The following is a 13716-nucleotide window of genomic DNA, read 5'->3' as shown; positions in this document are numbered from 1 at the left end:
GAACGGAGAACCTCGTAGCTGGAGACCAGACTAGGTCACTTGTTATAAGACTAATACCTATTTTGAGCAAAACTATGTATTTAGTGCTTAGACTCTATGAAATGCCTGTATATTGCTGCATGTATTAATCTCACTTATAATATCAATATCCCATGTTATATAATATCTATAGCCCTTCCCTGCAAAGTTCTGGGTCCAGGGGACACTGTGGGGTTGGCATAGCCCCAGCAGAGATCCATTCTTCCTCCCTCTTAGTGCAGCAGTACGTACTTAGAATCTCCTTTCATTTCAACAGACAAAGCAGTTGCAGAAGCAGTTTAAGTCGGTTCACTACTGAAACCGTGTTATTTAGTTAAGATGGCACCTTAAACTGGGTGCGTTGGAAGCACTTACGTCAGTCACACTCACATGCAGACAGAAGATCAAATGAATGGCAGGATTTGGAACTAGTTGTAATTTGGACAGGGTAGGAGCTGACAGACCTGAAATATGCTCTGTGAGCAGAATTGTTTTTAAAGTGAATTTAGTGCTTCTGAAACCTCTCAGGCAGACAGTCCTCTCTTTATCTACAGACTGTCTCTAGCATTGTATTGGCAACCGTCCTCGTGCTGCCTTGCCAATGTGCCTCAGCTCATTCTGGAGGAGAGGGTGACTAAAATCTCAAGCTAGCATCATGCAGAGGTGGCTCACTAGATGAGCCACTGAGAAGGCCATTCTGCCTGGTGCTTTATTACTAATCATCCTTGAAGATTGCTGGCAGAGCAGCATAGCACGGGGTTTTCCTGGTCACCGGCTACTCACTAATATACCATGCATGAGGGCTCAGTGTAACTGCAGTCGATAATCTCATTTCTCTCCCCTTCCACCTGCACCCCTTTTCCGTGCATTCACGCTGAAAATGTAGTTTGCCAGATCACCACGCGGGGCATGCACTTTGCATTGCAGTAGGCTTTGTACTGAACTTTGCGGTTGTTACCTGTGTGTTACCTGAGCCAATGTGAATGGCTCAGCAGGTGTACATCTTCCATTTGCAAAGGGGGCTTGAGCCCCAAATCTCCATGCTTGTTGACACTTTGGCCTCTCCACTGATATAACAATGCTAATGAGTGCCAGTTGTAACGGAATGGTGTTCCATGATACAGAAGCTTGTTATTCATTAGACAGTAGACGGAGGCCATCAGCCAATATTAACGTCAACCCCTTTTACCAAATTGAGCTAGATTCAAATGTGTGACCTAGAAGTGAAAGGCTGTATCCCATTACAACTGCTCAACAGCCAGTAACTCTTCCTTAAGTGATTTCTAAACTGAAAGTTTTCCAGCATTTCCCATGAGTCATCTGCTGATCTTTCAAAGTGACTCTTAGTTACATTAGGTGAAAAAATCTAAGAGCAATTTTTCACCTAGCGGATTTCTTTTGTAAACCCACTGTTTTGGCCCGCTGCTCAAAACAAGGAACAATAGCCCAGATGCAAGTTGTACTACTGTTTGAAATCAGCTACGAACGTACATAGAGGTTAAAAGGAAACCCAATGCGTGTCCTGCTAGAAAATAGGCCACTAATTCACTTGTGATAAATAAGAGAAACAGAAATGGATTTGAAACATTCGTTTCCCTTTATTTGCTCAGTGAGGCTGATGTGTACAGCACATTTTAAAAAAAATCACAGGAATTTTCATACAATGAATTAAACCACAACAGTACATGTAGAATTGGCAGGTGGAAAATAGCCCAGCAAGGGCTAAACTAATAGTTCATTTTCCCTATTCAGCATAGTCCAACCAATAGCTTTACACTTTCACCTACTGTACAAATTTTACAGTAGCTCCATCAGATTAGTGGTTCACATTATTGAAAATGTCTGTCATATAGGTACAAATTTAGAATCATCACATTATATTACATGGCTATTCTAGGTCATTTATAGATCAGATCTTAAACTACAGCGATTGAAGTTCTCATTACAGCCATCAAAAAGGACACATAATCATTACCTACTGTAAGCTTACATCTAACGAGATGAAAAGAAGGCTTTTTTCAGCTGACCCAACTATTATACCCTAGTAGCACAAACTTTTCTCTCCGTGCTGTTATCGGCAATGGCAACCCAACTGTTGTTCAGAGTTGTTTAACACAGATTGAGATTCCCCCCGCCCCTCAATTTTAGACTCCTTCTGTTTGGATTCAGAACAATTTGTGTTATGTAGGAATTACTTTGTTACATCTCTAGAAAAGACCATAGTTCCTAAGTACCAGTTCTGTTACCAGTATTGCAGATGTGGTACTTACCACAGCATGGAAGCAACGGTACAATCTTCATCTAAAAGACATACAGTTCTATACTGCAGTTTGCCTCTAGTGATGATGTGATACATGTGCTAATTTGAAATGTTCTCTTAAAAAAAATCCCTAACTTTACATTTTGATGGGCTAACCACAGTGTCTACAAAAGATACAAATAGCTTTATTCAGAGATCCTACTTCTACGTAAATTTCATATGTAATCTGTAAATCCACGGAGGAAAGCCATCTTCAAGAGAAGAATATTTGTCAGGCCAGTGAAAAAAAATTGAGCTGTGGCATAATGTCTGTTTGGGGGGAAAAAAGAAGAAGAAGAAGAAAAAAAAAAGCACACAATTTGTTCATCTCAGCAATCCAGGGCAAAAGAGAACATATTTAAAATTTAATCACAGAAATTTAAAGGCAAAATAGGTAATGCATCTGGTCCTTGAACACATAATATGATATACTAAATATTGATTTCTAAAAAATAATTTATTGCTTTTAATATTCTTTTCTTTACAACAGAAGATACTCAAAATCCAGAAAGGAAAACTGTAAACTTTAGTTTGGCATTCACACAATCAAAGTTAAAATACCTGCATTTTAACCTACAGAGCAACGACAAGAATTATGCAGATTAACACTGAACCTGTGAAAAAGTTCTTTTTTTATTGCTGTCTATCTACTTAGAAATAAGAAGCCAAAAAATCAAGCAAGCATCCAACAAGACAGACGTGGAATCTCTCAGAACACAATATGCTGGTGATAAAATGAATGCAGCTATCAAAATCAGCTGCATTGGCTTGGGGGTGAAATCGGTTTTCTAAGAGTCGGGGTGAGAAGGGAGATTAAATAGGTAGGTGTGCCATATCTGTAAAAGAAGTCATGAATGCCAAACAATAATAGAATACCAATCTATAAACTTACAAGCGGACTCCAAAACTTTACTGATTCAGTCTAGAAGCTCCAAGTTCAGATGAAATCCTGATATTCAGAATGGTAGTTTTTTTCCTGAAGTTTCTATTTAAGTTAGCAGAAGCAATTTCATCAACAATGTCATGGGCACATCTGAGGCCATGCTAGAGCACAGTAAAAAAAACACTGCTCCTGCAAAAGCTGAATTTTCCAAATGAAGCACTTATTCCAACCTGACAAGTGTCATGCATCCTAGGTACAAAATTTCCACTGGCCTTTTCATTATTTTAGTCGTCTCATAATTTATAATAAATATGTTAATTGCAACTGATAAATAGGTCTCTTTAGTAAACAAAGGAACGAAGGATTGGTATTTATACAGGATGCATAACTGTAAAAAATATAGATAAATATCATCAAGCTCTGCCAATGAAAAGATTACTGGCTTCAAGAACAGTGCTTAGACACACATAATTATTGTAAAAATCATACCGTGCGTAGTACCTCAGCATTTTTTAAAATCACAAAAATTAAAACAAAACAGCATTTTAAAAAGATTTTTGACTTCTAGTTCCAAAACTACTGTTGATACATAAAATAAAAACATTTCTTAATGATTACTCATTTAAGAGATTTTACATAAAATTATATCTCCTAGAAAATTTTAGATGAGAAAATTTCATTCTGCTAACAAATTCAGTGTATAAAACTGCAAAAGAAAAACAAACAATGAGAAAAATGTGGAAAATATTGCAGAAGTGGTTAATACCTTTTGGGTTTGGATAGTTCTTGACAAAATTCTTAGATAAGGTCACCAAAGAAGGGACGAATGTGTGTGAAGCATTGATATTTTTGCACTCAACACACACACACTCACTCACACACACACACACACACTCACACTTTTCTCTTTTTTGTTACAATCAAATATATATAAGCATAAGTTCAGCTTTCTAAATATGTTAGTGTACAATAATTGTTTCACCTCATATAATTACATTTGAATATTCTTGATTAAGAAAAATTTAGCAGTTTTTGAAAAGAAGGCTGCATTTACAGTGCATAGCTGTAACCAAAAAAGAACATTGTCATACAGTATGTACACAAAATAAAAATACTCCCATTTCATATCTGTAAATATTCAGCTACATTAGAGAATGTAGCAAATAAGCTATCTGTACACATCGCCCCCCCACCAGACAGTTATACCCAACTCTCGTTAGTAATACAACACCATGTCCGCTCATCAGAATAAAATTGCTGAACAAGCTGCACATTTGACCATTAACAAGGCTTTGAAAATTTCATTGTGGAAGATCAACAGTTTGGAAATTTACATGGGTGTCAGAATTAAAAGATGAAACTTCAAAATGTTAGGGAAGGTTTAGCCTTTCGATTTCTCCTCCATCAGAAAAACAAAATAAAAGGACAATCAGCTTCTAGGACCTGTGGTTTCTTCTGGACTGCCATATTATCGTGTTGTGGGAAAAAGCGCCTTTTTAAAGAAATGCAGTGTCTGATTCCCAGACATCAGCAGCTGTAGTTATCAATCTGATTTTTGTTTTGTTAAAATGTGATATGTACACATTTTGAAGTTCTACATTTTAAGTGTAACTCTGTGGAACTGCTGCCATTTCAAGGGGTTTGCACTTGCACTCTCTATGAACATCAGAACCCCCCCCCACCACCAATCACCCCAGGAAAGTAAAGCTGACACCCATAGATATACATGTGCTTCCTGGATATCCATTTTGCCTCTTCACTCTTCAAGCAGCTGTGTTCATGTAAACCATGTTTTTGTACAGAGAGTGTAAAGTAGGAGAAATTCCTAAGTATGACTTCTAAATTGTCCATTATTGAAGGACATGATGTCCGTGAGGTATTCGCCATCCCTCCATTATCCTCAGCTGTGATGCATGTTACCTACGCAGGCTTCGCTGTGCCTCTTTAAGTAAACTATCAAAATCCATGGAGTCATATTTGCTCTTAGTGGAAGCAGGATCAAAATCATCTGAGTTTGAGTCTGAAACCAAGAGATGCAGAGATGAGCTAAGAGGTCTCGCAAATTTCATCCCCTCCCCTCCCACACATACAATAATACCCCCTAAGGCTTGCAGTTTGTTCTTCAAACCAGTTTGAATCACTAACATTATGGAAACAACAAGGCATCAATGAGCAAATTCACATGCCCCGGAAATATGACAGGGTGCTAGAACCAAGACTTTGGGTAGTGGAGAAGCTTTGTGTAAGAAAGGGGCTTTCTAATAAAATCATAGCTTGAAGAAAGGCAGGTTAAAATCATGGATTAAAGGGCTCTGCAGAGAGGCAGTGGATAGAAAAATGAACTAGGACCCAGGAGCTCCGGGTTCTATTTCTGACTTGGCAACTGTCCTACTGGGTGACAAGTCACTTCACCTTCCTGTATTTTTTTCTCTCCCACCCTTTGTTTATTTTGTGTATTTAGACTGTCAGCGCTTTAGGGCAGGGACTATAGCTTTGTACAGAACATAAGAACAGCCATACCAGGTCAGACCAAAGGTCCATCTAGCCCAGTGTCCTGTCTCCCGACAGTAGCCAATGACAGGTGTTACAGAGGGAATTAACATTACGGGGAAATCATTGAGTGATCCATCCCCTGTCATGCAGTCCCAGCATCTGGCTGCTAGAGACCCTCAGTTGGGGTCTCTAGATGCTACTGTAATACAAATGATAAATAATAATGTGGTTCTCAAACTGATTTGATCAGTTTGATTCTTTGGGTCTGTAGATGTTTATGGTCTTCCCCCCAAGTACCCAGCTCTGAAGGCAGAGTGGAGAGCAGCGGCTGCTGGCCAGGCACCCAGCTCTGAAGGCAGCGTTGTGCCAGCAGCAGCGCAGAAGTAAGAGTAGCAATGTGAAAAGTGATATTTGTCCATATCACTTTCTACAGCAGTCTTAGAAGTAAGGGTGCAGCAGTGCAGAGGTAAGGGAGGCAATGTGAAAAGTGATATTTGTCAATCATTTTTCACAGCAAACTTAGTGTGGAAGGAAAGCCTGAGGCCCGCAGCCCCCAGGTGAGGGATTGAGTGGGGAAGGAAGGAGAGCCTGAGCCCAGGTGACAGGACTCTGCTGTCAGCCCCAGGTTGGCGGGACCCCTGCTGTCCCTTTTAACTCTGCCTCCTGGGTATGCCCAGCCCTTCTGCATGAGCCACCCAGGGCTGACAGCCAGAAGTCCAAAAAAAAAAAAAAGTACACAGCTCACACATATCTTGACACATTCCCACACTTCCCTTCGGAGGCCTGCCCCATAGTTTGAGAACTGCTAGTCTATACTATTATGTTCACCACTTTTCTAAGACTCTGATACATTTTAGCCAACATTGAGGTATCGTCTGAAATGTCATAAACTTCTGAACATTATTGTCCTGGTAAAATATGTGTATCAACATTATATGTGAAGTTATAAGTTTCTACTATATATCCTTGCTGTAACATGCTCCAAGTTTTAAAAAAAAGCAGGCCCAAACCAGTTTTTCAGAGACAAAGAGACACTGACACCACAGTCAGGTGTTAAAAAACTATCACCTGCTCAAGCAGCCATTCTCCAGCAACAGGAAGGTGTAAACAAGAAATTTATAATTCATCATAGGGACAGTTCAGGCTTCTCTCCTTCATCTCTGCTCACGACATCAACGGCTTGCAAAGAACTGAACTAAGGGGGAAGGGTGCCAGGCTGAAAGGAGACCCACCCAGCGTAGGGTGAGGCAAAACCTTTTGCTTTTAAGTTCTTTTAGCTTAAGTTAAGTAGTAGCTTGCGATTTACACTTTTATTTTATTTTGTAACCAATCCTGACTTTTATGTATCATCCCTTGTAATCACTTAAAATCTATTTTTATGTAGTTAATAAATGTATTTTATTGTTTTATCTTAACGAGTGTGTTTGGATTAAAATGTATGGAAACCTCCATTTGGGATAACAAGGCTGGTGCATTATCATTTTCCTTTGATGAAATGACAGACTTCCTAAGAGCTTGTACTATTCAGAAGAGAACTGAACAGTACAAGAAGCACATTTCTGGGGGAACAAGGCTGGGACTAAGAATTTGCGGGTGTTACCCTGTATGTAATTCATGAATGACTGCTCAGAGTGCTCATGTATTTAGCTGTGAGTGTATTTGCATGCTGAAGGCTGTGTGAGCAGGCCAGGAGTGGATGTTCTGACAACAAAACAGTGTAAAAGGCACCCTAGGCTAGAGAGTTAAGGGGACACAACTGTTCAACGGTCCAGATTACAGTGATTAAAAAAATATTAAGTTTGTGTTTTGGAAGTAACCAACCCCCTGTGCTCAAGACTGTGTAATCACTCAAACGTGTGACTCTAGTCATGTGAATTCAGTGAGGCCACTCTCTTGTAGGAAAAGTTGTTCATGTAATAATATGTTTGCAGAAGTGCGAACATAGTACATTGATGAGGTTGCAGGCATTTCATTTCAGACACATCACTAATCCTGGTTCTTGTGTTTGTGCTACACTACATATATGATAGTCATTCTTAACACCTGAGGTTGAATCATGAGATGTGTTTGCGTTGAATACACAATGCACAATACACGTTCTTTTGACTTTGAGATTAGGCCTCATCGTAGCAATACTAAAGTTCTGACCACTTCAAAGGGAGCGCGTAGTATTTTTTTGCTGCTGTTGTTCTTTAGATCAGATGTTCAACACACTGCTGATTAATTGCATCTGCCCTTGTATGGACTCATGAAGTTAAAAGTTCACTCCATCATTTCCCTATGTCTGACACACAGCCTGTGAAATTCAGAGAGGGCAATCTGAAATGGAGAGAGGCACAGGCTGTCAGTAGTACAAAGCAAAGGTGTTCAGCTCAGAAATACTTTGAGGATCCCACTCAGTATAGAAAGATCTTGAAGGGCCCACAAGCCAGTGATGAATAATGTTCAAGAGGGTGCCCGTCAAGAAGCTTATTTTAAGCCCAGATGTATTGAGATACTAGATACACCCCTGGCTTCATCACTGCAGAAGATATGTCAAACCAAGTCAAGACTTCAATCTGTCTTTGCTGTTTTTATCAGCCAACATTTGAACAAATGACTTGCCACCTTTTATATTTTCATCATCAGTCCCATATCTCTTCAGCAGTCAGCTGCCTTTTCCCAGCTTTACGCTATCTATTTAGCAAGTGAAGTGAATTATAGCATATTCATTGTGAACAATGCATATCACTTTTATCATTTACTCTGAGAAGACATCAACTGGTTAGAAAAAAATATATTTGTATTCACTTCTTGCTTCACACAAAGCCAAGGGCAGTGCATACAAGATTTCATTAGCCCCATGTTACAGGGTTATGCAGAGATTTTAATGATTGTGGTCATTAATTCATAAAAACACAATAACCAATTAATGAAGGTACTGTAATAACATTTCCCTTGGTATTTTATTCAGAAAAGAATATCTGCTATACCCGCATTCTATTTAGACAGGTACTAGCTAAGGTTTAATATTTAGTGAATAATCTGCATTTTAAAAGGTCATTAAAATAGGACGTATGTATGATGTATGTATGCATGATAACATATTTAGAAGAGCCAGTTTTCAGGTGGATCTATATGGCCTCTGCATGTGCACACACAAACACCTGCACGCATACTGTAAAAATTCTAACACCTGCACACACACTTCAAACAGTCTCGCCTGCAAGAAGCAGCACTGGATGAGCACCTCCTGCTCTCCTGGCCAAGGCCTGAGTCACAGTCTGAACAGGGGAGTAAGCTGAGGTCTTACACCCAGCATGCTCCAATATCAGGAAGGGCTGTGACAATTTAGCCTTAAGTGCTTGCAATTAGGAGACAATCACTGGAACAGTGAACGCCAAGGGAGGGGGTAAATTCTCCATCAATTGGAGTCCTTAAATCAAGATTGGATGTCTTTGTAAAAGAGATGTTCTAGTTCCGTTACAAACTTGGGCTCAATGCAGGAATCATCGGGTGAAATCTATGGCCTGTGTTATGGAAGGGGTCAGAGTGGATGATCATAATGATCCTTTCCGGCTTTAAAATCTATGGGCATGTCTATGCCGCAATACAACACCCATAGCTGGCCTGGGTCAGCTGAGTTGGGCTCGTGGGGCTTAGGCTGAGGGGCTATAATACTGCAGTATAGATGTTTGGGCTTGGGCTGCAGTCTGGGATTCCCTGGCTCCAGCACAAGCCCAAATGTCCACACTGCAATTTTGTAGCCCCATGAGCCCAAGTTAGCTGACATGGGCCAGCCATGGGTGTTTTATTACAGTGTAAACATAGCCTATGAGACTGTAGTCCTTGTCTCCAGCTGGTTCTACCAAACTAGCACCTAAACATATGAAAGGGCAAAAATCATGATGAAGTTTATTTTGGTGGGGACTCTACCATTACCTCTATTTATGGATCATATAAACACATCCGGTATCAGCACCAAGAAGTTATTACATTACAGAGAATAATAATGCATGCAGAAAGTTTCCAGAGTACTGTCATTTTGCAAGGCAATATTTTCACCAGAGGGTCCATTGATTTCCATACCGATATAGATAAATTGCAAATGAATGGTACATAAACTCTATGAAAGCCTGCCACTCAGCCATTAGACAAAGTTGTAGTTTTTAAACTTGTTTTCGCCAAATAAGCAGAAACCATTTGCCTTTTAAAAAAACAGTAACTTCAATACAATAGCTATGAACAAAAACCAAACTCTGGATAGCCCTGGATTATGTGTTTCATTTTGATCTCTATATCAAGTACTCACATTTCATGTACAGCAAAATACTTACCTAGGTCTGCATAGTTAGACTTGCAAAATTGCTTGCGTCCACAAAAGTACAACTCAAAGTCAGGTTCATTTGACCTCCGTAAAGTGTATCCATTTTCGAGAGCAGCAAACGCATCACAAGTGTAGCGGTAGGTGATGAAACCATAGCTGTCTCTGTAATTGAAAAATACAATTGGGAAGAAAAGTTAAAAAGCGTTAATGCACATCAATGTAACCCTTTCCTGAAAGCAGGAACATACTGGTGCTACTGTAGTGCAAATGCCAAAGCTACTGCATCCATTTATCAGCATGATTGTCCTGTCATGCAGCTAAATACTTATTTCTGGGACAGGAAATCTCAACTAGCAACATTAATAAATAAGGCTGAAAGAAAATAAATAAGGTTTTGAACTCAGCATGTCATCTGTCACAGCACTTACACTGGTAACGCCCCTACCAGTGATCTTAGTGTCATACTTTTTTTTTTATATAGGGCAGCTTCTAAACAAGAAATAGCCTTGAAAGTTCTTACCCATCATCCCGCAGATGTACTGTACACTCCTCAATTTCACCAAAAACTTCAAACCGGTCCCTCAATTCTGTTCGGGTCGTATCAGCTCTGATTTTACCCACATACATCACACGACGTTCTTCCTGTGAAGAAGGGGAAAGGAAGAAGAGGGACTTTTTATGATAGGTGCAGTACAGATTACATATATTTACATATATAGGGGTGTGTTGGGGCTGCATAATGATGGTAGTATAGTTAGAAGTGGAAAAGACCTACTAGATCCATCTCCCTGCTAACAATAATATTGTTCTCTGAGGAAGGACATAGTAGATATTTAAATGGTATTATTACACGTGACGGATAGTGTGGTCCAGGGATAGTGCCCCAAATTAGGAGTCAGGAGACCGGGGTGCTTCTGTTACTGTCTAGGCCACTCTCCTGTTATGTGACATTGAACATCTCGCTATGCCTCTGGCTCCACTCCAGTCCTCTGTCTGTTTGTCCATTTAGACTGTAAGCTCTTTAGGGCAGGGACTGTCTCTTAGTATGTGTCTATACAACACCAAGCACAGTGGGGACCCAATCTCAGTTGGGGGCAAATGTAATAAAAATAATAAATAACAAACGTAGCAATAATAAAAATACATTCTAGACACGTACACAGCAGACCTAACTAAGGGATAGTCAACATTGCCACCATAATCTAGTTTTTAGTGATTTATAACCTCAAAATGAAGGAAGATCTGTTCTCAGCCTGAGACTAGAGACAGTTTCTAATAATTACATGAGTGGTTTCTTTGAGGAAGCAAAATAACACATTTCTTGTAGCTACAGTTACATTTTTGGTTTATTAGCAAAAATGTTGAAACATTCTTATTCAATTGTGCAATTTTGCAGGCACTAATGCTGACTGGTATGTTGTGCTTTGGTACTTGGAACAAAGGTACTTTTCAAATAGTCCAAACTCCAGACATAGGTCCCTCTCATACCCCCCAGAGCTAAAATCCATGACAGAGTGACCGAACCTAGGAAACTCTGGGAGTTTCACTTGATGGATTTTCTGACTAATGCTTCACTCAGGACAGAGGGAATCAGTGAGTTGCAGATGATGACTGGTAGAAAGAGACTGCCAAGGTCCCCAGATCCCCAGGGCAAAGACGCACTAGGCCCACAGCTTCTCCCAGGCAGCACAGTTCTTTGAAGACCTCCCCTAGTGTCTAGGAGCCCTACTCATGGACCAGGACCCCACTGTGCCAGGTGCTGTCCAAACACAGAAAAGATGGTCCCTGCTCCACAAAGCTTACCAGCTAAGTATAAGACAAGATATAACAGATGGTTATCGATAGGCAGATGGGAGACAGTATTAGTCAGCAAGATAGGTCATGGTCTCTCCACATCAGTAGCCTCACCATTGTCAAGTTTTGGCTCTTCCCACCCACATGTATGTCCAATATCCTGTGTCAGAGCCAACTCTCTGCTACAGATTGGCACAGCTCTACTGGTCAATGGAACACCACCAATTTACACGAGTAGAGAATTTGACAGCAATGCAGCACAAAGAAATTAAGAGAAGCATTAACTTGCCCATAGATAACCAGGGGATTACGAGGGGGACGCTCTATGAACAGCAGCTGCTTCTTGGTCCTATCCTCAACCTCTAACTCCAGGATGTCCAACCCAGATCCATGATCATGCAGAAGGTGAACAGAGGGTTTTCTGTTAGCTACGAGGGATTTGAGGAGCGTGGAGCAGAGGTCAGCTCCTCAACCTCCTTCTGCTCCTCCCTGCTTGCTTTCAGTATGGTTGGGCATGAGGAAGCACAGACCCCCGCCCACCCCAGACTTTAAAAACAGTAAAGACTGCATATGCACAATCATTACTTTCCAGACTGTCTTACCAAATCGAGGATGTAAACACACTGAAACACTTGATAAGAAACAATTCCACTGACACTAGGTATTGAACCTAAATGACTGGCCAGATGGCATATAACATAACATAGCAAACCGACTAATGCACGTCATCTGAGATACTACATTTCGACTGAAAAAACATAACGTATCACACACGGATGCTGAGATTGTTATATAACAGTGTGATGGAAAGAACTGTTGCACACACTTCCGTGTGACTGAGTGAGGCCCTGTGTGCAGTGGTTTTGTTTTTGGGGTGGGTTTTTTTTCCCCTTTTATCTTTAAGATAATTGTAAAAAACCAAAACTGAACAATTAAAAAAAATCTTGCTAATGTATCAGTAAGGGAATAAGTTCAACCTACAAAATTAAGGAAATTCAAATGTAAAGCTGAAATGTACCATATGCCCTTCAATATGTAGGCACAACAAGATGTTCTCATTAACTGTTTGTTTAAAGGGGGTGCCATGGTGTCTAAGTATTAGAGAGAATAGGGCTCATTTCAGCACTGACATTGGCTTGGCTGGCTTTTGTTGATATAATTGTGATTGTAAAGAGATTATTTGTAATCTCCTCTCATAACAACACACACCTTTAATAACAAGAGCTACACAAGCGTAACAAGATTACAACATACTCCTTTTGTTTTATAAAAAGTAACACGTACAAGTCCGTATGTACACATTAAATATGCCCTTTATTGCACTTGATGATGTATGAACAGGGACACTGGAAAATTACAGAGGAAAGTTTTTTGTCTCAAATTTAATGTGGGCAGAGAGAAATGTGCAGAAAACTCTGGAAAGCACTGTTGAGCTTTTCACCGCAGTCTGCAGATCATTTACCTTGCATCACAAATTCTGAGTATGGTTCAGTGATTTGCCAAGTAAATGAAGAAATGCCCTGCCAACCCCCTCTGGCCCAACATGCTGGTCCTCCTTTGGGCTTAATTTAAGATCGTCTTCCTGCTTTTTATCCTGTCCTCAGAAGCAGTAGCCTACTGACAGTGAGGGTAGAAAAACTTGTAGATCTATAAATAAAATTTATGGTTTCAAATTTTAAAAGCTAGCGAGGCCAGCATTCCTAGTGTGACCAGGGTTTCCTTACTGCAGTCAGAGTGAGACCCAGGTTTGCCTTCTGCATGTCCAGTTTGGCCAGGCCTGCTATCCTATGCTAAGCTTCTTCTTGCCTCCTAAACACTCTCCCCCACAAACTTTCTTCCTTCCGCGTGAACTCTCTTCCTCATTCCCAACTGTCAGCTTTGCAAGGAACAATGCTTTTTCCATGCCAGGCTCTTCCACCCACT

The 13716-nt window shown here is 40.3% G+C and overlaps 1 protein-coding gene across 3 annotated transcripts in view; it reads right to left on the bottom strand.

Moving 5' to 3' along the window:
- Positions 1–1615: 1615 nt before the first annotated feature.
- Positions 1616–13716, bottom strand: part of PPARGC1A (PPARG coactivator 1 alpha) — a 479605-nt gene continuing 467504 nt past the window's right edge. For all 3 annotated transcript variants that reach the window (XM_074951595.1, XM_074951596.1, XM_074951597.1), the window contains exons 11-13: positions 10520–10641; positions 10010–10161; positions 1616–5220 (exon numbers count right to left, since the gene is read on the bottom strand). In XM_074951595.1, the coding sequence (XP_074807696.1) occupies positions 5117–5220; positions 10010–10161; positions 10520–10641 (378 nt within the window). In that variant the 3' untranslated portion in view covers positions 1616–5116. The remainder of the gene's footprint in view (positions 5221–10009; positions 10162–10519; positions 10642–13716) is intronic.

This window comes from Natator depressus, chromosome 4 (genome assembly GCF_965152275.1).
Source record: "Natator depressus isolate rNatDep1 chromosome 4, rNatDep2.hap1, whole genome shotgun sequence".
Lineage (NCBI taxonomy): Eukaryota > Metazoa > Chordata > Testudines > Cheloniidae > Natator > Natator depressus.
Note: the sequence above shows the minus strand (reverse complement) of the source record. Positions and strands in the feature narration are given on the sequence as shown.